General features: G+C 40.0%; 1 protein-coding gene across 2 annotated transcripts in view; it reads left to right on the top strand.

Annotated features, from left to right (window-relative positions):
* Window positions 1–8,285: 8,285 nt before the first annotated feature.
* LOXL2 (lysyl oxidase like 2) overlaps window positions 8,286–27,488 on the top strand; it is a 51,123-nt gene continuing 31,920 nt past the window's right edge. Inside the window, exons 1-4 of one of the 2 annotated variants that reach the window (XM_039354213.1) lie at window positions 8,301–8,390; window positions 14,816–14,917; window positions 15,686–16,053; window positions 17,557–17,732. In XM_039354213.1, coding sequence (XP_039210147.1) covers window positions 15,759–16,053; window positions 17,557–17,732 — 471 coding nt within the window. In that variant the 5' untranslated portion in view covers window positions 8,301–8,390; window positions 14,816–14,917; window positions 15,686–15,758. Of the gene's footprint in view, window positions 8,391–14,815; window positions 14,918–15,685; window positions 16,054–17,556; window positions 17,733–27,488 lie in introns of both variants that reach the window. The other variant, XM_039354214.1, reaches the window with a different exon arrangement.

Here is a 27,488-nt window from a genome sequence, read left to right on the forward strand (position 1 = left end):
CCATTTTGGTTACCTTAGAGCAGGGGTAGGCAACCTTGACTGTTTGATGACTTGTGGACTTCAACTCCCAGAATTCCTGAGCCAGCCACGCTGAGGGGAAAGAGAGAGGTTTCCAAGCTGAGCCATGCTGGCTCAGGAATTCTGGGAGTTGAAGTCCAGGAGTAATGAAGGGGCCAAAGTTTCCCTCATGCTGGCTCAGGAATTCTGGGAGTTGACGTCCAGGAGTCATAAAAGAGCCAAGGTTGCCTACCCCTGCCTTAGAGGTAGTTGCTGTTTGGAGTTCCTTTCCAAGATGATTGTTTAAGCCTTTATTTAGAGTTATTTAACTTATCACAACCCAGCCTTTAAAAGTCTACACAAATGTGAACTTTTGGGATAATTTAGCACATATCCAAGACAAAAAAAAAGCATGGAACTGTTGTCCAATGAACTAAGTAGCTGTTTTCTGATCCCAAACCATCTCTAGAGATTCACTATCTTCAATAGTGAAAGTCAACATTGTTGACATAATATTGTGTCTCAGTTTTTAGCGAGATGTCCAGGCCTTGTGATCAGGTAGTCTCCTCCCTCAAGGACTTAACATTTAGATGTTTGGGTATGTACTAAACAAGCTTTGCTTTCTTCCTGGAGAGTCATAAGTACAAGATCTATTGGCAAGGAAGAATGCAAAGAAGAGATTGGAGCTGTCATTCTTCTAGCCTTTAGCAATGACCTTGTTGGCCAGGTGAGGGGCTGGTGTCAGCTCAGCCACTTAGCCATACTCATCAAATGGTTTTGTTTTGTTTTGTTTTGCTCCCTGGCTTGCCAAACAGGTCCTGATCAACCACTGCCAACAATTTCCTTGGACAGAGCTCTCCAATAAAGTTAGATTCTCCTTTTCATTTATTCCAGGACCCTTTTTAAAAAAGATGGTTTGAACAAAAGAATTCAACTAGTGAAAACCTACCAAAAACAACCTAACAGAAAGGCTAGCCCAAAAAAAAAAGAAAAAAAATATTAGTTTGCTGACAAGCATGGTCCAGGGCATTCTGTCCCTCCTTACCTAGGCCATTGTTGCTCTTTAATGATGCGTGGCAAACCCTAAGAGGAGTTTGCCCTGCAACAGGAGCGCGTTCTTCAGAGAAAAATCATAATAGACCAAATACTCTGCGGAGCTGTTTTCGCAGATAACTTTGTTTCGAAGGACTTTACCCGAAATGTTCCTCAAATGTTATGCAGTCACACAGACTTACTTGAAAACAGCAAGACAGGGTTTGTTAAGTAGTCTTTCAACTGATATTTCTCAGGGCCAAGCTTCCTTTCAGCCATATTAGTGTATCATTTGTCACTTGCAGCAGGGACAACCAAATGCCGCTTCCATCTCCCATTGTGTGATGAGATACTGGTCAATATACTGATACTATACACGATACCTTTCTCCCCCAGAGAATTTCCGTAATGAAAATTGAGAGATTCCTCTACATCCAGTTTTGAAAACATTTTAATGGCATTATAGAGAGACACAGTTCCTGACTTCCGGTTCTTTTCATAATAGGATAATAGAATAATAGAATAGTAGGGTTGGAAGCAACCTGATCAGATTTTTCACAAAAGGAATGTTCACACTATTGTATGAGCATTTTCTTAATTATTATTTTTTTGCCAAAGAACATTAAAAGTACATAAAATGCTATTAATCAATTTTGGTACATCAGTGCACATGGCATTACTTAAAATCTTTAAGACAGCTGCAAACACTAGGGTTTTTTTTAAACTGTTAGTAAATAGCAATAGCACTTAAACTTATATACTTCTTCATAGAGCTTTACAGCCTTCTCTAAGTAGTTTATAGAGTCAGCCTATTTGCCTCCAGCAATCTGGGTCATCATTTTACCCACCTCGGATGGATGGAAGGCTGAATCAATTCTGAGCCAGTCAAGATCGAACTCCTGACAGTGGACAGAGTTAGCCTGCAATAGTCCACTCTAACCACTGCACAGTAAATCTAGGTAAGATAGGCGGCACACAAATTTAATAAATAAATAAATGAGTATAAAACAGCACTGCTAAGTTTACACCTCAGCACTAGCTTGATTATCCCTTTATGAATTTTGCTGGAAAGCGGACTCTGCCATAAGCGCAGAAACACAACTAGGAAGAAGAAGATTTAAAGAAATACTAAACATCTTTAGACGACCTATTTTGATTATCCTTAACTGGATCAAATTCAGCTTCTTCATTAGTGCTTACTCAGCAATTTCACTCTGGGTTCTTTTCAATTGTAAAAATGCTTTTGAATTTTGAACAAGAGGGGATTATAATCAAACAGCTGGAATTTATTGTATACTGTAATTTCTATGTGGATATGGTTCTCCATCTATTGGCCAGTATAAGAACATAATTAAACACTAGTATTATCTCTTGCTTGGGAAATATTTAAAGTTAACTGATCAGATATATTGTTCCCACCATCATTTTGGCTTCAGTTGTCAAATTACACAAGCCAACAGCTTCAGTGAGGTCCAGCTCTTAACGGTAACCATACTATAAGCTACAAGCAGGTAAATGATTGTGGAAAAAATAAAACTGTGTGCATTTAGTAGTGCTTGAGTCCAGGGGTGTAGTTTGCTCATCTGAAAAGGTGTCAACATCTGCTACAAGAATGAAGCCAAAATTATAGCAGCATAACATTGCAATCGCAAGATTCTGCCTTTCGGGGCACAATATCTTGAGTTGACACAGTCTTTTAAAATAAATAAGTTCCTAAATAAAGGTACATTAACGCAAGTGCGCACAGCGCTCAGCTTAACAATGGCCAGCTTGGGAGATGGAGTTCAAGCACAAACAACATTCCTTCATTGCCAATTGTTGCCACATCTCATTGTGTGAAGACTTTTTGGTCCTGTTAGTGATGCTGTTGTCTTATCCTATATTATTTGTGGAAATATCTCTGCTCGAACCAGACCAAAGATCTTGAGCCAACTCTTCATATCTCATCTAGAAGATTACATTGACAAAGAATACAACACCCCAGCCAGATTATTTCAAAGGTATCCCTTTTTTTTCTTCACACGAAACCTTTTTTTTTTTTTCTTCACACAATGTTCCTGCTTGAGATTTAGCCTAAACACGCTTCAGTTACATGCCTTTTTGGGTCCTCTAAAACTCTGTTCCATAAGCAATGAGGGTGACTTTTTTTGAGGTTTCATGTACTGTCCAACTCATCTCATTCCGTAAATTGGAACTGATTTGTGAGCTCTAGTCAGCCTTTGAAATTCAGACTTCTGAAATTCATTTTACAATTTAAAAAAGGACACAGAGAAATATAAGCACAAAGGTAGTTTCTTCCTCTATGCCATCTCTCTGCTAAACATCGAACTTCTACAGCACTGCTTTTGCCTAAAGATATTTACCCATGTAGTAGGACGTATTGCTGTTATCCTTCTCATCTTCTCATTTTTCTCACCTCTCACCTTTCCTATTACCTTCTCCTATTGGTATATCATGATTTAACAATCGTTTGTATTTTATGATTTGTGATCTATGACTTAGCACTCTGTTGTTTTATGTACACAGAAAGCTTATGCACTGAAGCCAAATTCCTTGTGTGTCCAATCACCCTTGGCCAATAAAGAATTCTATTCTATTCTATTCTACGCTACTCTACGCTACTCTACTCTACTCTACTCTACTCTACTCTACTCTTCTGCAGCCATCCCACTGCATTCTGCACTGAACAAACTGATGAGTTGGCTTGCAATCAGAAATCAGATTCCAGAAACAGGAGAGGGAGACTCAAGTGTTCAGGAGGCTGGTGAGATTAGGACAGGATTCCCAAAAGGAACCGTCACTTGCTGTGTTGTCTCATTTGCTCAACCCTTCACGTGCCACCCTTCCACTCTCTTGCTTCTCCTGCTCTATGGCCTGGCCCTTTGTGGGAGTTTTATCACCTTAGACAATGGCTGTTGTTTGCTGACGTAGAAGATCCCACTTTGGCTAGGGATTAGCAGCATCACAAACTGGTTAAGTTAATATAGTGTCATTTTAAATTGCTGTGGCTTAAATGCCGGCAGCCAAAACACAATTTAAAATGCCCTTGAGAGGATAGCAAACTACTCTTTAGCCACACAACTTTAAAACAGATGTTCATTGGAGCTGCATTTAAATTCCTCAAGAGATTCTATTCCAGTTCCTATAGGTAAAACAACTTATCACCCAATGTCAGAATCTGCACCAAGACCCACCATTTTTAATGGATGGTTGCAATCAGTCGGTAATTACCTCTATCTTTCATACATTTGTATGTTGCCATAATGTTTCTTTTCTTTTTTTAAGTCTCCCCATCATTAACTGGGTGCCCAGATTGTGCCCTTCTGTCAGCTAGATGACAGTGAAGAGTTAGTCATAGCTTCAGCCTAGTGTTTCTAGATCTATCTAGTTGGAGTTCTTTAGCCGATATTTGACTATGCTAATCTTAGACTTTTTCTGTATAGGTAGCAAGAAAGGCTCCATGCATTTGGTAAAACAGACGGTAGTCCACAAAGCATTCTGCCAAAATAAATACATTAATCCTTAAGGTATCACCAATTTGCTATAGCAGATTAACCCCGTTTTTCTCTTCTTAGGATGGTCTTTCTCCAGAAAAGCGATGGCAATGAAATTGGTCACAGAAAATCACTGAAGGATTCCTCGGCTGCAAAGTGGGTTTCATGGTTTTTATAAGGACTTTGTAATTTTATATGGTATTCTGTTATTATCACTGTTTGAATTGCCGTAGGCGGCCCAGAATCGTGAATCTGAGATGGGCAGCTGTATGTACTGAATAAATAAATAAGCTTACGGGGTGGGTTGTCTGCCTTGTCGTGCATTACAATTTGTTTACCTGAGAGTATCACCTTCGCCATCTCTCCGTGGAGAGCAGCTTGCTCGGAGGACCTATTCATCTCCCTTAGTCAAGATGAAAGAAAGACCGTGGTGACCGATGCAAGCCTTGGATCTATGGTTCCAAGAAGTCTAGATGAGCTAGATAAAGCAGAGAGGCTGCTCAATTATCCCTTCCTTGTTTCTTGAGAGAGCTAACGATTGGGAAAAGAAATGCCAGGATAGCAAAAGCTAACTAGATAAAGTCCAATAATGGATCATGATCTTCTAGCCATTGCTGGCCCATTTTAACCTTGGAGAACCACAATTTAAAAACAAATAAGCAGTCTATTTCTAGAAACACGAATAAAGAAATCAATACAAAGCACCGTTTATGCTGAGCTGTTAATTAGAATATTTTGATTCCAAGCTGCTAAAGGTTCAGAAACCTGCAGGCATCTCCAATTGCAAATTTAACTCTTTTTGGGGTCAAAAAGCCAGTTAAGCCACAGTTGCCTCTTCTGACCATTGTACAATTTGTCTGATGAAGTGGACTTTCAAGCTTTAATCAGGTTCCTAAATTTTACAAAAATGATATATTGTTTCGAAGACTGTTTAAATCAGAAATCAATTCTTGTTATCAATTCTTGTGGTCTGATTGATATATGTATTTCCTGACCCATGAACTAGGAAACAGATATTTCACGCAACCCTCGATATTATGCTTTTTCTTTTATAAGTGTCCTTTTCCATGTTTCTCATCTGTATCCATGGTCTCATTAAAGGTATGCCTCAGCAATAGAGCTTCATTATATTTTTGTTCTTGAAGAAAGTATCTTAGAAAGACCCTGCTCATTAGTAAGATTAAAACATTTGGGAGAGAGAAAGGCATATATGACCTTTGAAGGACACATCTGGTGGGACTATGGCAAAAATAAAATACTATTACAAACAAAGAAATGCAATTTGTCAGATGAAAAGAGATTTGACTCCAATAATTTTGGGTTCTGGAATCTCCACTTAATTGGAGATTTTTTTTTCATGAATTACAAAAGTCTGAAACTTAATATCACACTACATATGGGTGCACCAGCTCATACAGGCAAAAGTGTCTTGGCTATTGTTGATCACAGACTGTTTCATCTCTATTTTTACCTTCTTCTTCTTGTTTTTTCCCTCCTCTGCAGATTGAGATTCACAAAAGCTTCTGTCATAGTAACTGTGTTAATCCCTAAGGTACGTATAGGATTGTTCTCTCTGTTGAGTACAAAAAATTAACACAGCGGTCTCTCTGGAAAGGTTGACTATCCAATATCGCTGACAGAAAAACGATGGCCTGCTTTATCTTGATTGTTTTAATAGGATATTCCCAGTATTAAACTGAAATTAAACTCCTGACGAGAACAGATTCTGTCACAGAGCTAAAACAACTCTCTCATAGAGAACTTTAATAAAGAAGTCTGCAAAAATTCCCAAAGCAAATTTTCATATTGATGTATCGCTTTCTTTCTTCCAAAATAGTTGCAAACTTTTGACTTCAGCAAGTAAGGAGTCATCTCAAAGGGTTCTTGGAAGCGCTTTTCGGAAATGCTGAAATGACCTATTTCCAACCATGATCTGAATATGGGGTTGTAGAATGCTCTTTCCTTTCCACCTGCCTCAAGCCTTTCGGATCTGATTTCTCTCCATTGTCTTTTCAGATATGAGCTTGGAATGTAACTTCAGAAGGCTCTGTGGGATTCCCAAGAGGGTTTAATCCCTGGGATTGGTTCTTTGTGGTAGAAAAAGGACAGTTTTAGAGTCCCCTGGGTTTTGCTTTGGTCTCTGTGTCCTGAAAAAGGAGCTGCTTATGATGAGATTGGCAACTTCCCCTTGGGCACTTCAGCCGATTTCTGTGAGAATCGTTCATTTATCCCAGAAAGTATCTTGTTGGCAAGGATCTGGGTGCGTTCTCTTTAGCTGACCTGCTATCTTACCTAGCATTCCTAAGATGGGTTTGCTGGCTGCTCTTCTCTGATTCCATCCTGCAGCCAAAGCTCCATTCACTGCTTTACAGTTTGCTTAAAGGCGTTCTTCCCACGGACTTTTGCCCACCAGCCTGCACCTAAATCGGACAAGTTACTTTCTAAATCATACACTACAACAGACATGTCAAACACAAGGCCTGGGGGCCAGATGCGGCCCGCGAAGTGGTTTCATGCTGCCCGCGAAGCCATCCTGGAAACAGTGAGGGAACAGCCCCCACTGCCTTGGCCCTGACCCAGGCCGGCCGGGAGCCAAAGACTTAATAGTTAAAGACTTCTATCACAGCTTCAAGACACAGTTTGACTTTCCATTGGATGATTAAAAAAAAATATCAGGTGATCCAGGACAAAAATGTTTGAAGGCATCTTCAATTTTCCTATCCATTTGGAAGGGATGCTAATATATGCAAAGGAATGCTTTCTCCATTTCTGGCCCTTGCTTGTTCTGAAGACAAAGTGGCTTCAGCATCTTTTCTGTAGAATGAGCTGATGTTTTCCCCTCTGTCTGGACCACATCACAACTCACCATTCAGCCTTGTCTACACAAGCACAGTTGTTAGTACAGGATTGCTGCCCATACCACTGAACTAGGTTTGTCCTTCCAGCTCTTTCCAGCTACAGCAGATTGGAAGAAATTAAAAAATGAACACATGTGAGATTCACCCTAAGAAGAAATGGTATTTCATGCTAAGTAATCATGAAGTTTAGGAGCTGTTTTATGCTCAGAGGAGCAGATCTGAATATTCTCTTCAGCATATGCATTTAATTCTAACATGTTTGGCTATCATGTTTTATTAAATTGTGAAGATCTGGCCAATAATATTAATAATTTCATTTGATGGGTTGGCCATGAAGTCAAGAGTAGCACTAAGATCATAGATGCTTTAGACAGGAAATCTTTGCTTACCAGAGTTGGCCTCCATTGGAACAGTTCATCTTCAGACCACGCTTTGAGAAAATCTGATTTCAATAAAGGAGAATATGCGTAGCTTAGAGTTGAAATGAAGGGTCCTTGGTGTTCTCTGAGCTTGAGGATGTTACCTAGTTGGAGTAATGAAACGTCTGCAAGAAAACCAGCAAGCTCAGAGAGCACCAAAGACCCCTCAAAGACTGATTTAGCAGGATCCCAGCTAAAAAGGACTGAGCCGCGCCTTCACTTGCAGAGAAAACTGCAAATATTGTCCATCCAAAGCAAAAAAGCAGCACTTCTGTTTATAATCCAAGTTCCAGGGAAGGTAGTTTGCCACCCCCTCCCCTTGGCTGTCTGCCCCCTCTCCATGCTGGTGAGCAGGAAGAGTCCTGGTATCCACAAAACAGTGTCAGATTACAAAACGAAAAAATTGTGATATCGCCCATTTGAGCCTCCGCGTCTGAGTGTGGAGGGGGTGGGCCCTGGGAGGGGTTTGAGAGGAGAAATCCTGTGAAATATGCTAAACCAGAGTCTCTTCCCGACTCTTTCCAGACTCAGTCAAGGAGAAGCGCTCTCGGCAAGCGAATTGCTGTCCTCCAAAACACAAACCAGGATAGGTAAGGCAGCAATGATTTCACTGAAGAGATAGAACGGTTATTCAGGCAAAAGGAGACTGGATGAGCGTTTGGGTAGAGTTGGGTTGATCTTTCCAGTTGATGTCATTCTTTTTCTTTCTTCCTTCTCTTGATTTCCCCCCCCCTCCCTTCCCTCCAGGGGTTTTTTGCTGCTGTCTGAGTTGACCCCAAACTGACAGAAATGGGAAAGGCAGGGTTCCTTTACCGGACCCACAGCTCAGCCCTGGGGAGCCCATCCACTGGAGATCCTCAAGTCCTGGGCTGAACTCCTGCCATCTAACATGGGTCTGGAAAGAAACATTTTTGCTTGAAACGTTGGGAAATTACTTCAAGAGAGTAGATAGGAATGGGGGGTGTGTGTGTGATAGGATGGAGGATGAGGAGAAGTAGAGTCTGACAGACAAGAAGGTTCCCATGTTGGGGAAGGGGGAGATGAATAATACTGGAAGAGAAGATCTTTTGTCTGGTTTAATTTCAAGTCGTTTCTGGTGTTCTTGGTCACTTGGAAAATTTTTCAGGATTTAGAGGTAGGAGGTTAGAAAGGATCATCTTTGATCTTTCCTTCTCCTTCTCGCGCCCCCCCCAATTAACCCCTATTCGACTGTGAATCTACAGCTCTTCATAACTCTTTCGCTACTTTAAAACTTCCTGGCATCATCATGCATTGTTCCATGTACACAGATATATTTCTCAGGTTTTGGAAGAGGTGGAGAAAGTTATCTTTCCTTAAGGTCCAATAAATAATCTGTCCAACTTAACAGTCCAGTTCCAGGAATAGATAGATCTGGGACTTGGTATTAGTACAATTCCATAGATTCTTATCATGGATCGTTCTTATGGTGGACGATTTCAAATGCTTGGACAAGGCTAAATAAAATTATTTGGTAGGCTAGGTAAAGTACTACTTTTGGACACATGAGATTTGATTTCAATATCCAATCTACCATCACGTTCTTTTACTTTCACCTTAATGTCCCTTACAAGGTAATTGTGATGCCACAGGGGGGAAAAAACCCACATATATCTAGTAGCAAAGTTCCCTTGGACTATTTTGAAGGCAAATGAAAAATTAATGGGAAAAGCAAATGTAATTCCATGACCGTTAAGAAAAATGAATAGACAGACAATATATTAAGTTACTGAAGGGCCTGGAGCTAAAAGATTAAGGGTAGGATGAAAGGAAGAGCAATGGAACAGCTTGTTTCCTGGTGTTGTGGGTGCTCCATCACCGGAGCTTTTCAAGAAAAGATTGGATAATCGTTTCTCCTGGATGGGATAAGGTTCCTGCTCTGGGCAGGGGGTTGGACTAGAAGACCTCCAATTCCAGCCCTATGATTCTGTGAGTCCGATTTGTATCTGCTGCCAAAAAAGAGTCAGGATATTGTGTGCAATGAGAGGGAAGGACACAGTTGCCCTTGCAGACAGCTTGAAGCAGCATAGAGTTGGCATCTGTCTTCCTTACCATCAGCTTCCATTTTGAAAGTCACACTTCAGAATCTGTCTGGCACACTGGAGCCCAGATGTTCGAATCCACATTGCCCTAATGCCGGATTATGGATATTGGATGCCACATAATCATTGCTTTGATCCTTGACATCAAACAAATTAATGGCAGAGCAACGGTCTACCTTGCAAGGTTGTTAGATCTAAAGAAGAAAAGGCATTTGGTAGCTTGAAGGAATGGCAGGTAATGGAAATGCTATTTTAGCTGAAATCCAATCTACATTTACCCAGGACTAACAAACCTCAATGAATAAGCCAAAGGTTGTTTGTAAATAGACATGCATAAAAATTGCTTGGAATGGAGGAAACTCAATCTGTGAATTTGTATAAAGACGAGCTTAAAATGGGGTTAGGCAGTTTGTGGTTTAGTGTATTGTGAGAATCCAGGACATGAAATCGTAATATGATTTATAGTGTGTTGTGTGAATACTGCAGTTCTGCTTATGAAACAGGAGTTACACTTAGTTTAGTTGCGAGAAGCTAGCCACTGTTTGGGGAGGGTTAGGGTTATTTTTTTTGCCTGAAATTTTATTATCCACTTTCCCAGATGGTGAACACCATTTTTCAGTGAACTGCAGTTTAGAAGTAAATATATGGAAGGGACTAAACAGTCTATTTAAAATAAAAAAGATCCGCCGAGTTCCTTCTTTGAATAATTTTATTTGGGGAATGGAACTCTGGTGGAGAATGTGTGGGGTCTTGGTGATCTCTGAGCTTGCTCTTCTTCTTGCAAGCAGTTCATTGCCAGGTTAGGCAAATTTATCGGTTCAATTCCACACACAGTTGCTAGAGCAATAATATCTGGAAAACCACTAACTTAATGATGAGAAAAATGCAGCCACTGTGCAACCCCCCACTGTAATTACAAGCAGTCCTCAATGTGCAACTATTTGTTCAGTAACTGAAGTGCCACACCACCCAAAAAAATTGACTTGGGACCACTCCTCGCATTACTACTGCCACAGCATCCCTGTGTCACATGACTGCAATTTGGGTGCTTGGCACATATTTATAACGGTTTTGCAGCACCTCCGAATCCTGTACTTGATATTTGCAATCTTCCCGGCTGGTTTCCAAGAAGCAAAATCGATGGGAGAATCTGGATTTGCTTAGTGACCACACGATTTGCTTCACAACCACAGCAGAAAAGGTCATGAAACTGGGCACAACTCAACAACCGCATTGCTTAGCCATGGAAGTTCCATCCCAATGGTGGTTGTAAGTCAAAGACCACCTATATATTGGAGCAGGCTGAGCATGGAAATAGTATATTTTATTTAAACAAGAGAAAGAACTTGGCACCTGTCAGTTTGATTGCTGGCTGGCTGAAATTCTGAGAGAACACCAAACCTTGCAAGATGCCAGTTTTCCATTCTGCCTGAAATCTTGCAAGAATCCTAACTTCTAATGAAATTAAGGAGAGGAAAACATTTTGTAGGCTTTTGCAATCTACGGTATGAAACTTTTAACACATGTACTACTGTACTGGTATGTGGAAATGACCTTGGGAGACAGGAAGGAGAGCTGCAGATTGGACAACTGGAGTTTAAAAGATACCTTAGAAGGAGGAAAGGTATGGAAAGCACTTCAGAAGGAATTCTCCCTAGTTTTCCGGAGAGTAAGAGAAGAGGATATACTTTCAATCTTGTAAGAAGCAGTTGATTAGATAAAGTGAGAGCTAGGTTGTACCTCTTCTCTGGACTATCTTATAGAACCAACCTAGAACTAAGGCTAAATTTCCTGATAGTTAGAGCAATTAATCAGTGGAACAACTTGCCTCCAGAAGTTGTGTGTGCTCCAGCATTGGACGTTTTTAAGAAGAGATTGGACAACCATTTGTCTTAAATGGTATAGAATTTCCTTCTCTGTTATTCTAGTGCTTTCAAACACATCCTTTCTCTGTAGGCTTCCTCAGAAGTCCAGAAGAACTGATCGTAGACCTTTCAGGATTCCAACAATAGTCTTCCAATTTTATTATCTTAATATGATTTTAAAGCATGTGTCTTACCCTTGCTTTTGCGTCACTAGCTGCTTTGATGTCCTTCCATTGCAAAGAAAGACATGATGAGTATCTTTTTAAAGAAATTTTTTGAAATTATTTAGGAGGAGGGAGGGCTGTTTATATACGCAGATGGCATATATATGTTTAAAATTGCCATGTAAGTGGTTGGTCTCTTGATTAGAAAAAGACATCTTGTAATATTATCCAATGCTATCTATTAAAAAACCAGTCCTAGTTGCTGGAGCCAGGACTACAATCTGGTCTCTGATACTATGGCGTATTCTTAGCTTAAATTACATTTCCACGCTCAGCTTTTGCATTATGGATAAAATGTTGGCTCAGTAAAAGGGGATTGGATTTATTGGATTGATTTTTCCCAGGACAATAAACATGAAGACCTAAACTTTTTTCCATGCCACCTTGAAAAGCTATTATGCCGAATTAATCATCTCCAGAAGCAAAGAGAGAAGATCTATTCTAATGAGTTTCCAGCATTTACTTCTGTTTCTATGATAAAAACAACAACAGTGAATGTGTTAAGTGCATTTATGGAAGCATCTTTGCCCTGTGTCTATGTTCCTCTACTTTTCTGAGAAATGAGATACCCAGGACTAAAATGCTTACTCAAATTTAGTTTTCTTTGGATGGACATTCCTAGTGGCATTGTTTTGCCTTGTTTTATATCCCCTCTTCTCTGTGACAGCCCCTCAAATATTGGAAGACTGCTATCATGTCACTCCTGGTCCTTCTCTTTGTTAGACTAGACATACCCAGTTCCTGCAATTGTTCATCATACCTTTTAGTCTCTAGCCCCAATTAAATAATAATAAATAAATGGATAAATCTAATTTAGTTTCTTAAGAAAGAAAACCATTAATGACTTAGCTCTTTAACCATTATCCATCATAATTTTGTCTCAGTTCAATTTCATTTCTCCAAACCCTAATTGTTTTGGAGAAGAAAAAAAATTAAACATCTGTTTTATTGTTGTTAATCCTAAAGAGCTTGACTAGTTCTGATTTGTCAACTAGCTTAGTTTCTTGAATAGCCTCTTAATATGAAGTTGGAAAGGAGCTGTTCTTTGCAACCTACGGGTATATGTTCTGAACATGCTGAGATCCTAGAAAGAGTGCAGAGAAGAGCAACAAGGATGATAATGAGTCTGGAGGCTAAAACATATGATGAACGGTTAAGCAAACAAGGTATGTTTAGCCTAACAAAAAGAAGGCTTAGAAATGACCTGATTGCAGTCTTCTAATACAAGGATTGTCACAGGGAAGAGAGTGTCAATTTATTCTCCAAAGTACCTGAGGGTAGGACAAGAAGCAACGGAATAGATCCAACCTGGAACTAAGGAGAAATTTTCCAACAGTGGGAACAACTTGCCTCCCAGAATTGTGGCTGCTCCATCACTGGAGTTTTTAAGAAAAAAATTGGGCAACCATTGCTCCAGGATGGTATAAGGCAGTGATGGCGAACCTTTTAGAGACCGAGTGCCCAAATTGCAACCCAAAACCCACTTATGTATCGTCGGGTGCCGGGTGGGCATGGCCCATTGGCTGGGTGTGGCCCATTGAGTGGGTGTGGCCCATTGGCTGGGTGTGGCTTCGGTAGTAACGGCAGACTGGGTAGGACTAAAAAGTTCAATCAATCAATTCCAACTTTGTGAGATTTCCCCTCCCCCGTGAGAATTTGAAATTGATTTTTTCAATATTTTTTTTTTGCACATGGTGGTGGAGGCCTAAAGCAAAAAGGGTTTATAAAACCCAGCTGAAGGCCTAGGACTGGGGTGACGGCGCATGTGCCCACAGAAAGGGCTCTGGGTGCCACCTGTGGCACGTGTGCCAGAGGTTCGCCATCACGGGTGTAAGGACTAGAAGACAGTCAAGGTTCCTACCAGCCCTGTGATTCTATTATTCTAATCTGGGTCTTGCAAGCTTGTCTAAGTGTTATTGTTTCATTTGTGGTTGGGGGGGGGGAAAACAAGAGAAGGCTATTATTTACAATTGGCCATCCTTGCTCTTAACGATCGTTGGTTAATTTAAAAGAAATTGATCATGACAATAAAATCTAAATAAAATAACGCTTAGCAAAAAAAAAAAAAAAAGCCTAGCCTTTCTTTCTTTTCCTTTCTGATCCTCTTCCTCTGTCCACAACTGATGCTCAAGTTTGGGAGACTTCTCTTTCCTGGAAGTGTGTTTGTGAGCAGAACACATCCGTTGCTATGTTCTGCATGCTGACAAGGCCAGGAAAAGTTACGCTGTTCTAGGAAGTTAGAAGTGGTGAGCTTCTTCACATGGAAGCTGTTCCACACACGTGGCTTTCCAGACGGCTGCATGTGCAGCTTGCACGGAGAATGACAAAAGCAGCAACTCTGTGGGGACCGGTGGGGTTTAGCTCACGTTTTGATTCTCTCGACTTCAGTGCTTCCCCGCTGAACTGGGAAAGGAGCAATGCGGTTTGACAACCAGTCTCAAGCATAAATCAACTCGCTGGCTGAGCTAGAGGGCCTACAGAGATCTGCCTGCTGAGCTGCTTTCTGTACAAGTGGAAGCAAATTCTGCTGGGTCTTTTGTTTGCATTAAGTATGGTTAAAAAAATCAGACGTGCGGTAATGGAAATGTGCATTGTGACATAATAGCAGGGGGGGAGGCATTTGGGGAAGGGGAAATCTTTACCATAAACAGTGTTACTCTCCCCGCACAAGATCTGGCATTTCACTCTTCTTCTATAAAGCATGACTCGTAGGAAAACAGACAAAGGATGAACAGAGAGTTCCAGCCAGTTCCAGTTAAAGAAGTTTGCAGAGAGACCAGGGGTTAAAAAGGGCAGCATCTAGTTTGCTCTTTTCAAAGCTGTCTCCCTCCCAGCCAGGTGCAATTACAGTTTTGCCTTATTGTAGGTTGAACGGGCCAAAAGGAAACACGTTGCATCATTTTTTGATTACCAGAAGAAAAGAAAAAAAAGTCTTTTCAAAAATGGATAAATGACCCATCTCCTGAAGGTAATCCATAATGTCCGGAATAGTAATAACTTTTCCAGTTTCTCAAAATAATTCTCTTAGCAATTTGCCATGCCTGGTACAGCCAAAGCTCATGTCGGATTTAGCATACAAATAAATATGCAGAGGCTGCATTTTGTGGTCGCTCTTTCTTGGATTAGGGGCAGGTGGAGGAAATTATTCTGCATTTCATCCAGCAGATGAAAAGATAGTATTGCTTTCTAAAATTGCATTTGAGCCATGGTGGCGTAGTGGTTAGAAGGCAGTATTGCAGGCTAACTCACTGCCCAGTGCCAGGAGTTCGATCCTGACCAGCTCAAGGCTGACTCAGCCTTTTATGCCAGCGTTGTTAAGCGAATCACTGCAGTTGTTAAATTAGTAAATGGTTGTTAAGTGAATCTGGCTTCCCCTTTGATTTGGTTAGTCAGAAGGTCGTAAAAGTGGATCACACGACCCCGGGACACTGCAGCCGTCATTAATAAGTGTCTGAATTTTGATCACATGACCATGGGGTTGCTACAATGGTTGTATGTGTGCGAAAAACAATTTTAAGTCACTTTTCTAGTGCCGTTGTAATTTCAAGCAGTCACTAAATGAACTGTTGTAGGTTGAGGACTACCTGCAATAGGGCAAAATCAGTGGAAGCATGTGAAAATCCATTTGAGTTTCCATCAATTCCCCTTTGAATTGGATCTCCAAAGCGAATGTGTATATATACCCCTAAGCATCTACCTTATTTCTCAAATTTCTCCTTCATTTCTTTCCTTCCAGCAAAGCGGCCAGCCTACTTTCTGATCTTTGACTGAACTTAAGACTTGTCTCCAAAGAAATTTTCGTGCCCTCAATGGCAAGTTTCCCAAACTACCATTCGATCCTTTTCTTCTTGTTTGTGTGCCTGGACCACCTGATCCTTGCCCAGAATGAACAAAATTCCAGCACTGAGTCTCTTATTCAGCTCCGATTGGCAGGAGACAAAAGGAAGCACAACGAAGGGCGAGTGGAAATCTACTATAACAACCAATGGGGCACCATTTGTGATGACGATTTCTCCATGCAACCGGCCCATTTGATCTGCAGGCAATTGGGCTATGTGGAAGCTATATCCTGGTTCCCAGGCTCCAAATATGGAAAAGGAGAAGGTGAGGTGCTGAACAATGATTTTCTTTTGGGTTTTTGATCCCTACCAGCAAGCATCAGCCAGGTAAGGGGACTATTAATGTATGGCAGCATGCAAAGACTCATAACATTTTGGTAAGATATGGTAGACCAATGTTGGACTCTAGGCCTAGAGTCCACATGGTGTCCCATTCCTGACCCATCTAGGGCAGACCTTCAACCATGCTTTACTGCACTTCTCACAGTTCATTTCTGATGTCATTTATTGCATCCACTTGAGGATCTTGAAGCAGAAGCTTTAACTTACTACATACTGACCAAGAGAGAGGAACTATCAGGTAGTTGCTCCTGGCTCCTTGAAGTAACCCTTGCTCTGGAACTCCATGTTCTTCTCCAAAATCAGATAAGATACTTCCCTAGAGTAAGTCTAGCTTTATGGTAGTCTTTCACCAGCTTGAGAATATTTCAACAAAGTAATTAACTAGCTTACCTATCCATGTACCAGTGTAGTCCACCTACCTACCTTCCACATTACTCCAACCCAACTGTTGCAGATACCTTTATTAAACAACAAATTGTCGATGTAATGCTATGTGGGAATGAACTTGGGAGGAGAAAGAGCCACAGGCTAGGCAATTAGAGAAGAGGCAGCTGAACCTGCAGAAGTAATAAAAGAATCTCAGAAGGATTCGCCCTAGTTTCTTGGACTGTAAAGGTAGTGGTGGTCATGAAAATGTACTTTGATATTTGCAGGTTTCTGTTAATGTACAGAAAGTTGCAAGTCTCAAACCAGAAAGCAGAGTTAGTACTGGTGGGTGCACTTCTTCTCTGGACCACCTCATAAGGCTGACATCAGGGAAAAGAAGAATGGAATGGAATGGAATGGAATAGACAATATGGAGTAGAGTAGAGTAGAGTAGAGTAGAGTAGAGTAGAGTAGAGTAGAGTAGAGTAGAGTAGAATAGAATAGAATAGAATAGAATAGAATAGAATAGAATAGAATAGAATAGAAGCTGGAAGGGACCTTGGAGATCTTCTAGTCCAGCCCTGCTCAAGCAGGAGAACCTACCATTTCAGACAAGTGACTGTCTAGCCTCTTCTTAAAAATCTCCAGTGATGGAGCGCCCATCATTTCTGAAGGCAAGCTGTTCCACCGGTTAATTGTCCTCAGTGTTAGGAAGTTTCTCCTTGATTCCAGGTTGCTTCTCTCTTTGATCAGTTTCCAACCATTTTTTTTTCTTGTCTTGCCCTCTGGTGCTTTGGAGAATAGTCTGAAAAATAACATGAGTTCAAAAAAATATGTTTCAAATGTTACATAAAGATAATCTCTAATGCTTAGCTGTGTGACCTCCTGACGACTTTCCATTTGTTAGCCTTTTCTACTCTTCTTCCTAAAGGAGACAGCTTCGAAGAGGCTTCCACATTGCTATAGTTGGCCGCAGAGCTCAATCCTGTGAAATGCTTTCTACTCTACAAAGTGGAGAAGGGACCTCCTAAAAGAGAACTTTGCTCCTCTTTGTCTATAGGCCCCATCTGGTTAGACAACCTCTACTGCACGGGCAGAGAGACATCGATAGCTCAGTGTACCTCCAACGGATGGGGTGTGTCAGACTGCAAGCACACCGAGGATGTGAGTGTGGTCTGCAGTGAAAAAAGGATACCTGGCTTCCGGTTTGAGGACCCTCTGCTCAATCAAATAGAGGTAAGCAATGTTGGGAGTAAAAAGAGTTTAGCAGCGGATCATTGGCACCTTTGCTGAAATCGGCAACGTCCGCATTCAGGGCAGTTTGCCAATGCCCACAGCTGCATTGTGGTTAAAAAAAACTTTTCCGTATCTTCCTTTGGATTGCCTATCTTTTGCACAAAGAAACTTGAATCTAACCAAGTTGGATCCCCGATGAGCACATTGATACATCCATGGAGTTTTCTTGGGTTAGAGAATCAGGAACCTGACCTTGATGGAGATAGGTGTGCCTCATTTTACTGCTTTGACTCTGCTTAGCTTTTTCAAAATGAGTTATAGGCAACTAGATATTTCACCTGAGCCCTGCCAGTTTCATAACCTCCTAGTAAACAGAAGCACAAACAAATACTAAGAAGACCATTTGCTAAGTGTAAAATAAGCTAGGTACAGAAGCTCAAAGATGCATCAGCTTTATGTTTCTATTTTTATTGTGTTTTACTATATTTCATTTTGATAACCTGAAAGTACAACCAAGAAAAATAGCAGGTAACAAAATAGAAGAGCTAAAGAAATAGCAGGGGGTTGGACTAGATGACCTCCAAGGTCCCTTCCATCATCATCATCATCATCATCATCATTATCATCATCATCATCTCTACTACTACTACTATTACTACTACTACTATTGACTGGTATGGACTCTCTGCCCTCCACCTTGCTTAGAGGGATCAAGTCTTTCCATACAGGAATTCTTGAAATCGTTGCCATTTTCTAAAGCAGATAAGTAGGATTAGCTCTCTTGATCAGACAACAGAAAAAAATCCAGCTTCTTTTTATGGCAGCCCTGAAATAACCATGGAAGAATGCAGAGGATGTTGGGGTGAATGGAGATTGCACTGTAACCCTACTGTGGAAGTTTGCCAAATATTCAATAATTATTCAGTTCTTACTTTTCTTGAGGATGCTAGTATCGCAAAGTTGAACCTAATATACAGGGGGTCCCGACTGGGACCAAAATTTCCATTCCTAAACCAGGTCATTGTTCGATGGTAGTAGTTCACAAGGATGTTTCAGCTATGAATCACTTTTCACCAGTTCTTCTGCCTGTACTATCCCTTTGTAAAGGTTCAAAGTGTATTGGGTTAATTCAAGGCCGCTTTTTTCCTGATGGATGATAAATTAGTTGAAATTAACCTAACTCTTCCAAGGAAGTTGCTCAGTCCATCAAATCTGGGGGAAGCGAAAATGGGAAAGGAGTCAGGCGCTTTGTGTAGGAAGACTGTGTAGAAGCAAAGAACTTGGCTAAATTATCAAGGATGGCTCACACTGTTGTACCCATGTTTTCTTAATTTTGTACCTCATATGGAAGTAGCTTAGAAACCAGCAAAAATATCCCCAGTTAACGCTATCTACTGTTCAGTTTATATTCCTGATTTTGTTAGGGGGCTTCACTAGGTTCTGTTTTTGTGGGTTTTTTTTTTTTTTTTACTTTGGCTGGCTTAACAAACATGTGTTCTAAAATCTGTTTTCAGAATAATAGTAATATAATATGGACACTTACAAAGAGGACTTTGTGGCTCAAAGGAGAATGTCTTAATTCTTTCTGGCTTTAGCGTTTCTGCTAATGCAAGAGGATAAAAATGTATGCGAGGAATAGGATGTGTTTATTTAAGAGTTTCTCTGACACATGCTAGATGCCGCGGAACACTTTCAAATGGGGTGCAATTGTTTACAAAACAAAATGAAACATACTCTGCCCAAAACACGCTGCACATGAACACACAAAATCAGAAACCTATTTTGAAAAATGTGAATTCTTCAATGGGCTAAAACAGACTGTCAAAATACCATCAAATAATTGAACATTGTTGAGAGCGAGTTTGGTCTTGTAGCTAAGGCGCTAGGATAGAAGCTAGGAGATTCTATTCTATTCCTCCCCTTAGTCATGGTGAATGTGGTCTAGTCATTCTCTTTAAGCCTACGACATTAAGCTCCCATGACTGGACTTGTAGCTCCGAACAAATACAAATACAAATTTATCTTTGTTCAGAGCACTATTCCATGTTTAAAATGGTGCTTCTCAGCCCAATAATTAGTTGATACAAAATAAACAAAATCTCCTTTTGAGTTGAGTGTGACTCCATGCTGTTTTCCTGGCAATACTACAAAAATCTTGTGTGTGTGTGTGTGTGTGTGTGTGTGTGTGTGTAAGTGTTGAATTTCCTGTCTAACCTAACATCCTGAACTTTGTTGGTGGTCTCTCATCTGAATCCTAAATAGGTCAACCCACTTTAGACATTTTGAGATCAGCCAAGGTCAACTAAGCAACCTAGACATTTCCAGCATCTCTTTTCTTTGGAGGCAAGTATTTCAGAAACGATATTGAATTTCTCAGGGAAAAGGAAGCAAAAATTATATACATGCATACATACATACATACACACACACACACACACACACACACACATGTAGGTCTTTGGTTATTCGGGTTTTCTCCCGTGTCAAATTGGAAGTCTCCTGGCGATGTTTCAACGAAGTCCCATTCATCATCTTCAGGCTGGTGTTTTCGGCTTCTTCTAGGAGCAAGCTTCCTTCTTGCTCCTAGAAGATAAATATTTGCTCCTCGAAGCACGAAGCTGAAAACACCAGCCTGAAGATGACGAATGGGACTTCATCGAAACATCACCAAGACACTTCCAATTTGACATGGGAGACAACCCGAATAACCAAAGACCTACATATATATATGTTTGTATGTAGGTCTTTGGTTATTCGGGTTTTGTCCGGCGTAAAATTGGAAGTGTCCTGGCGACGTTTCGTCAAAGTCCCATTCATCATCTTCAGGCTGGTGTTTTCAGCTTCGTGCTTCTAGGAGCTATATATATATATGTTTTCTGAGGTTTTCGCGGGTGTTTGTATGTAGGTTTTTGGTTATTCGGGTTTTGTCCTGCATATATATATATGTTTTTGTCTTTGTCTAAAATGGCCTCATTCCTTCCACACCTTGTGAGTGATGCCCATTCCCTGGAAGGAGTTGTTTTCTCAGCAGATAGTGCTAAGCTGTCCAATATCCCACAGATGCTTGATGTGTATCAGCATGTGGACTAAAAACAACTCTTCCCTGGACACTGCAGAAATTCTTCCCTTCATAGAAAAACTGACTGTCTGCAGACAAGACCTGAAGAGACAGTTGTGTAACTGTTGATCTTCATTAGTTTGCAATTATAATATCAGTTCACTGCAGTCATGCTTCAGTGGAAGTTTATTTGTCTGGCTTTTTTATTTCTGAAGGTTCTGGAAAAAAGAGGTGTAAATGGCATTAGGAAATAGGAGTCTATTTTTTTGGTTTTTTTTTTTAAAAAAAGACATACAGCTGCTCATAGAAGATTTTTTTTAAAGAATCACCTCAAACATTCCTTTAAAAATATTTCATGTTGACTTTCCCCTTTTCTATTTGATATAGCTCTTGCTGCTAGCTGGAACAAGTCACTGTGCAAACAGAAAGTTTTTGTGGCTTTGAATTTTAGCATCAGTTCAGCTATGAGTGGAGAAAGTGGGGGGGGGGGCAGGTGGCATGCAATGAGGCCCCTCTCATGTGTTAAAGCCAGATTTTGCCATAGAAAATATGCCATCCAAACAACAAGAGCCACAATTTTAATTATTCCAAATGTTTCTGATCTAGCGTCTATTTAACTAACTCACTAAACTTTGCCTCTGTGCCCCCATATTCTACTGGAATAGGTCTCAAAGCCCACTAATCTCCCTAAACTGTCTGCTTCTAAAACAGGGGTCTTCAAACTTGGCCCTTTTATGACTTGTGGACTTCAACCTGGTTGCTCTGTTGGGATTAGGGAAATACCTGTGTGTAATGTGTTGTGCACAGTCTTTCTAGCCCAACTTTGCGTGATTCTTGGAGCAAATGTTTATCTACAGTGAAAATATCCTGCCAGGACCCGAACGTTTTTCCAATGATGTAATTAAGTAGTTGTACATCATTAATCTGTTCATTAACTTTCTTCTCTTAAGGCCATCTGCTGGTAAGTCCAGTAAGTCTTAGTAAGTCCATTCAGATTGTTTGGCCATCCCACAAATGATGTTTTAGGGGTGTCTCAGTGGACTAAGATCAGATCATTTACACTGCTGTGGTTTTGTGCACAGAAGCACTGGGGCGCCTTTTCAGCATCTACAACTTAATTAGGAGATGAGAATGAAAAACTCAAGTCCAAGCTAGATGAAGCAATATAGAGTGTGACCAATTAGCATGCAGAGTTTAAACATGTTAAATGGCTACCCTACAGGGTGGGATTAGGCCATAGTGTTCAGTAAGAGAGACTTTTTCCTTCTTCCTTAAAGTGGTCTCATTAACCTCTTGGCATTGCAAAGTTGTTCTGGCTTCAGAGAAGACAGGTCCCACTGGGAAAAGACAGCGGTTGTAGACTATTTTGTGCAGCGGGAAGATGTGACCTGGTGCTAGTGAGCTCATTTTGCACACCAAGGGCTCTATATTCAGTTCCTGTCCAATCTTCTGGAGGTCCTCTGCTTTTGATCCATCTCGGTCACTGTCAATCTGAGCAGGGACAGACAGCCAGTTCTTTCATTCAGTGGAAGACAAATCTATATGTTGATCTGTCAAGAGTTAAAGGTGCTGTCCTATCTTACTGAATCCTTTGGAGCTCATGATAGGGTCTAGCAATCCTTTGGAATTTGAAGGAGAAACCCTAAACAATCCAAATTGCAGGCTATTTTTTTTTAATGATTTGTTGAGTAATATAAACAGAATGTTGTCCCAGCTTGGACCAGACTTTCCCTAATCTATATACTGTATCTATATACGTCTCTCGGTTGTGCATAGATACCTTATTCATAATCTTTCGTTTTAACAGCTGACTGTGACCGGCATTTCCCCCTTCTCTTCTCAGCTTTGCTTCCTGCCATGTTTGCATTTGTCTGGGCACCTCACATGCCAAGAATGTTTCTTTTTGACACCACTAGGCTCTTGGAATGTGCATGATACATTCCATAACTTCTCACCAGCTGAACTGAGAAGTGATGGACCTTTGATTGTCTCTAGTCTAGAAGGTGTGGGTGCTATATCACTGGAGATTTTAAAGAAAGGATTGGACATTTGTCATTTATCTGGAATGATATTATAGGGTTTGAGCAGAGGGTGGACTAGAAGATCCTATTGGATCAGAGTCAATGCTTACTACATAGCTCACCTTTTAAAGAGGGGTAATAACTCAAGATAAGTCATCTCTGCTACAAGGCAGAAATTTTGGACAGCAGTATGTGTTTGATAGGTTAAGTAAAAAAAATGATACAGTAGTATGAGTGCAACTGAAATCAGTGTATTATTGAAATGTGACTGCAAGCATTAGGGAGGACAAGATTACCAGGTGAAGTAACTTCAATTAATTGGGGGGGGGGAGAATCTTTTCTTAAAAGAATTTACTTCCATAAATTGCTCTTTAAAATACTTTTCATGAACCTCAAGAGCTATCTGAAGTTATATTGATATCTGCTTATTTAAACAAACACTGGGTGGGTCCAAGTCTGAATTAAACTTAAATGCATCGCATTGAAACCAAAAACTATAGTCCGATTATAACTAACTCTGGATCAAATCCATATAATCCAACTATCTAATAAAGAGTAAGCTTTTTCAAGCTGCCTGTGATCCTTTCCACACACCTAAACCATTTCTGAAGTCATCAACTATTCTTGTATCAAAGTCAAAATAATGAGGTCATTAGCAATGGGCAGTTCTGAAAGTCATTCGTGAAGAAATAGCTGCAGCATGTTTTGTGCTATATTCTACTTGTCAAATGAATTTTAAAAGAGGCTCTTAATATTTGACTGATTACAGCGAGCGATGGAACCTTACCAAGTGTTTCTGATCACTGAAATCTAAGCAGGTTAATTAGTATCTGGCTGAAGGACCATGAAATCCTGAAACTAAAAGTTATACTGGGGAATTTAAAACATAACTTAGAAGAAGGCAGTAAGTTAAGAAGTAGAAGGAGGCAGTAAATTGTTGCCAAGAAAGCTCCAGAGATGTGACCATATGGAACTGAGTTGAGGGAAGTGTTTACTTTTTTTCTTATATTTGAGACCATTGTATAATTTTTTAAAAAAAGTAGAGAAACTTACCACAACATTCCCTGGTTGCCATGAGCTCATAACATGTCTAAAACAGTGTCTGATTATCTTTTATTTCCTTTGGCTTTGTGCCCAACTCACTTTTCCACTTGCCCACTGTCAGTGGAAAATAAAAGCTACTTTTGCTTTATATATTATGAGTTCAAATGCCTGTTAATGGTGCCTTTTTTATTATTGCTCAGACTTCCTAAAGGCTTGGCAGCTCCTCAAAATGCGGCTGGTAGGAAATCCGAGACCGTCTTCCTGAAGCATTCCTTCTAAGTCTATTAAAAGGATGGGGAGATCCCAGGATTTCAGAAGAAGAACCCCCATTGGGAAAAATAGACAAGCAAACAGTGAATGTTTTGTGGCCACGCTTGAGATGAGTTGTTGCAGGAGTCCTCAAACTTTTATATCTTAAGTCTCACCAATTATTCCATCAAAAATTTGGGTCCAGCCACCATTTTTCTGAGAAGGAAGTTTATATATTCAGAGTTGTCCTTTCGATCAGCTAAGTTTTGCAGACATTAATATCATGTAATTCTGTTAATAATAATTGTAAGTGTAAAAATAACAACTGAGAGCTAACTGGGGTTAAAGTACAGTTGACTGCGGTAGGAACAAACTTTCCATAAACCGAAATCGAAAGGTAGATGAGTCTTCTCTCATTTGAACGTAAATAATGATCAAACTGATCAAAGAGAGAAGCAACCTGGAATTAAGAGAAACTTCCTGACATTGAGGACAATCAACCAGTGGAACTGCTTGCCTTTAGAAGTTGTGGGTGCTCCATCACTGGAGGCTTTTAAGAAAAGACTAGACATTCATCTGTCTGAGACGGTATAGGTTCTCCTGCTTAAGCAGGTAGCTGGACTAGAAGACCTCCAAAGTCCCTTCCAGCTCTATTCTATTCTGTTCTGTTCTTATTCCATTACATTCATTTTCTATAATTCTATTCTATTCTATTCTATTCTATTCTATTCTATTCTATTCTATTCTATTCTATTCTATTCTATTCTATTCTATTCCATTCCATTCCATTCCATTCCATTCCATTCCTTTATTCTATTCTATTCTATTCCATTCTATTCTATTCCATTCCATTCCATTCCATTCCATTCCTCTATTCTATTCTATTCTATTCTATTCTATTCTATTCTATTCTATTCTATTCTATTCCAGTCCAGTCCAGTCCAGTCCAGTCCATTATTCTATTCTATTCCATTCCATTCCTTTATTCTATTCTATTCTATTCCATTCCATTCCATTCCATTCCTTTATTCTATTCTATTCTATTCTATTCTATTCTATTCTATTCTATTCTATTCTATTCTATTCTATTCTATTCTATTCCATTCCATTCCATTCCATTATTCTATTCTATTCTATTCCATTCAATTGCATTCTTGTAGAATAGTGCAAAACAGTATTTAGTCAGCACAGGCTAAAGAGACTGTTCCAATCTTGGATTGAAGAAAATGCTTTGCTGTCATGATCAGTTTATTTGTCTTAGCATACTTAAGCAAAGAATGACTTCACCTTAGTTCTCCTCAGATACTTGGGAAAGGTTTCCTGGTTTGGGGAGAATTTCTCCACACAACTGGCTGAGAAACTCTGGATTCAGAGAAAAAGAGCCCCCCTCCCTGCTTTGCTTTTAACTTTGCATGTTCTGTGCATTGTAGCCAGTATCTGAATATGTCACCCATGTTTCTTTCTCACAGTTGGAAAGGAATGTCCTTTGGAATGAGAACTTCTGAGCCACAATTTTAACTGAATCTTGCACTGAAAGAGGGACAATTTACTGCCAACTGAGTCAGTCACCACTTTTCATTCAATCCAAGAGTTTTTATTCAGTCAGCTAAGGCCAGCAGCTAGCAGGAGTCACATCTTGCAGTAAGCTGCTTTTGGTTTAATTATGGTTTGTGAAATAAACTAGCTTAGACTTCTTTTGCAAAATATTCTAAGTCATAAACCTTGTTTGACAAATGGCTAGTTCATTCTACATCATCAATTGGAACTAACAAACCAAAGATTATAACTTAATGCAAGCTGTGAAATCAGAATAATTCATAAAAATTATTCTTAATAAGTGTTACACTTCCGGTAAAGTTCAGTTCCTGGTGACATCAGAGAGGAAAATGGTTTTTCCATTGCTTTCTTTCATGTTATGTTCAGAATTTGGTTACATGTTGTTTGACTGTTCTTTTGATGTTAAAGGTTTTTTTATTCACTCTTCATAACACCACACAATGAGATAAGAGACTATTATGTAGTCTAGGATGTAGTGTTAAATTGGCTTTTCTGCTAACATGCATGGACCTGATAGAATTCATTAGAAGATTGAAGTATCTTCCTTTTAAAATGTTTTCACTGAAAACTGTAATTACAATAGTGAAAGTAAATATAAAATAAACTCAGAGAAAAATGAGCAGTAGAAAGAAAAATAAAAGGTGCAAAGAAAGAAAAGGAAAAGAAATATTTAAAAAGTCACTTTCTATCCTCATCACAAGTATAAACAAACTTAATAACTCTTCATTCCCTCCCATAACCCATGCCTTAGTCATTTAGAAATCCATAAATCATCAACTTTTCAGGCGTGGTATCAGTAAAAATACCATAAAGAGTTTTCAGTTGCCAAATGTGTTAGCAGCTTACACAATGTGGTGGGAACATTTAGGCAACTCATATTCCAAATCAATGAGATAAGCTAGCTATGGTCATTTATTTTTTCCTCCTAAATTTCATTTTTTAGTCCAATTCCCCCCATTCCATGTGCAATTATTAGAAAATCTATCACTGTCAATTATGTAACAACTACAATGGAAACTTTAAACAATTTGGTTATTGCATGACCACTGGAAATACTCCATGAGAAAAAAGAATAGATGGTTTAAAAAAGAATTGGAAAAAAGGAGAAAGGATATTATATGAAATCTCATTCTCCACACTGCAATTAACACGGCAATTGTCCAAATCTGTACATTCTAGCTTTAAGCAGAGAATCAGTGAAGTATCATGGCTGACTGTTGAACCAGGAATTAAGAGATCTGGAGTCAACTATAAAAGCTTAGTAGATCTAAGTCCAGTGGGGCTCGTGGCTCAGTGGTTAAAGACGCTGAGCTTGTCAGCTGACAGCCTGGGTTCAAGAGCCAAGCATGGCACAATCGGGTGGGCTCAGCTGCTTGCCCAGCTCCTGCCAACCTAAAGCATGCCAATGCAAATAGATAAATAGGTACCACTAAGACGGGACGGTAACAGCATTCCTTTTGTCTCGGCGTGTAGTCATGCTGGCCACATGACCACAGAAGCATCTTTGGACAATGCTGGCCCCTCAGCTCAGAAATGGAAATGAGCATCGCCCGCTAGAGTTGGACACAACTGGACAAGGGAAACCTTTACTGGTAGATATAAGTCCAGCAGAGTTTGCAGCTGATTACCTTTTGCTTCTGCATTAGTGGAAGAATCTCTCTCAGGATTGTCTGCCCAGTTTTCTTCCCTCTCGCCCAATCGTGGATTTTCTTCTAGCAGTTGATTCTCTCCATCTTCTCCCTGGTTTGGGTGAAGCTGCCCCCTGCATCAGCCAGATCCCTCCTTCCCCTCTTGGGTCTTGGGTGGAGCTTGTCCCTCTGGGTCTTC

The sequence above is a fragment of the Crotalus tigris genome, unplaced genomic scaffold, assembly GCF_016545835.1.
Source record: "Crotalus tigris isolate CLP2741 ecotype Arizona unplaced genomic scaffold, ASM1654583v1 scf7180000018549.3470463, whole genome shotgun sequence".
Lineage (NCBI taxonomy): Eukaryota > Metazoa > Chordata > Lepidosauria > Squamata > Viperidae > Crotalus > Crotalus tigris.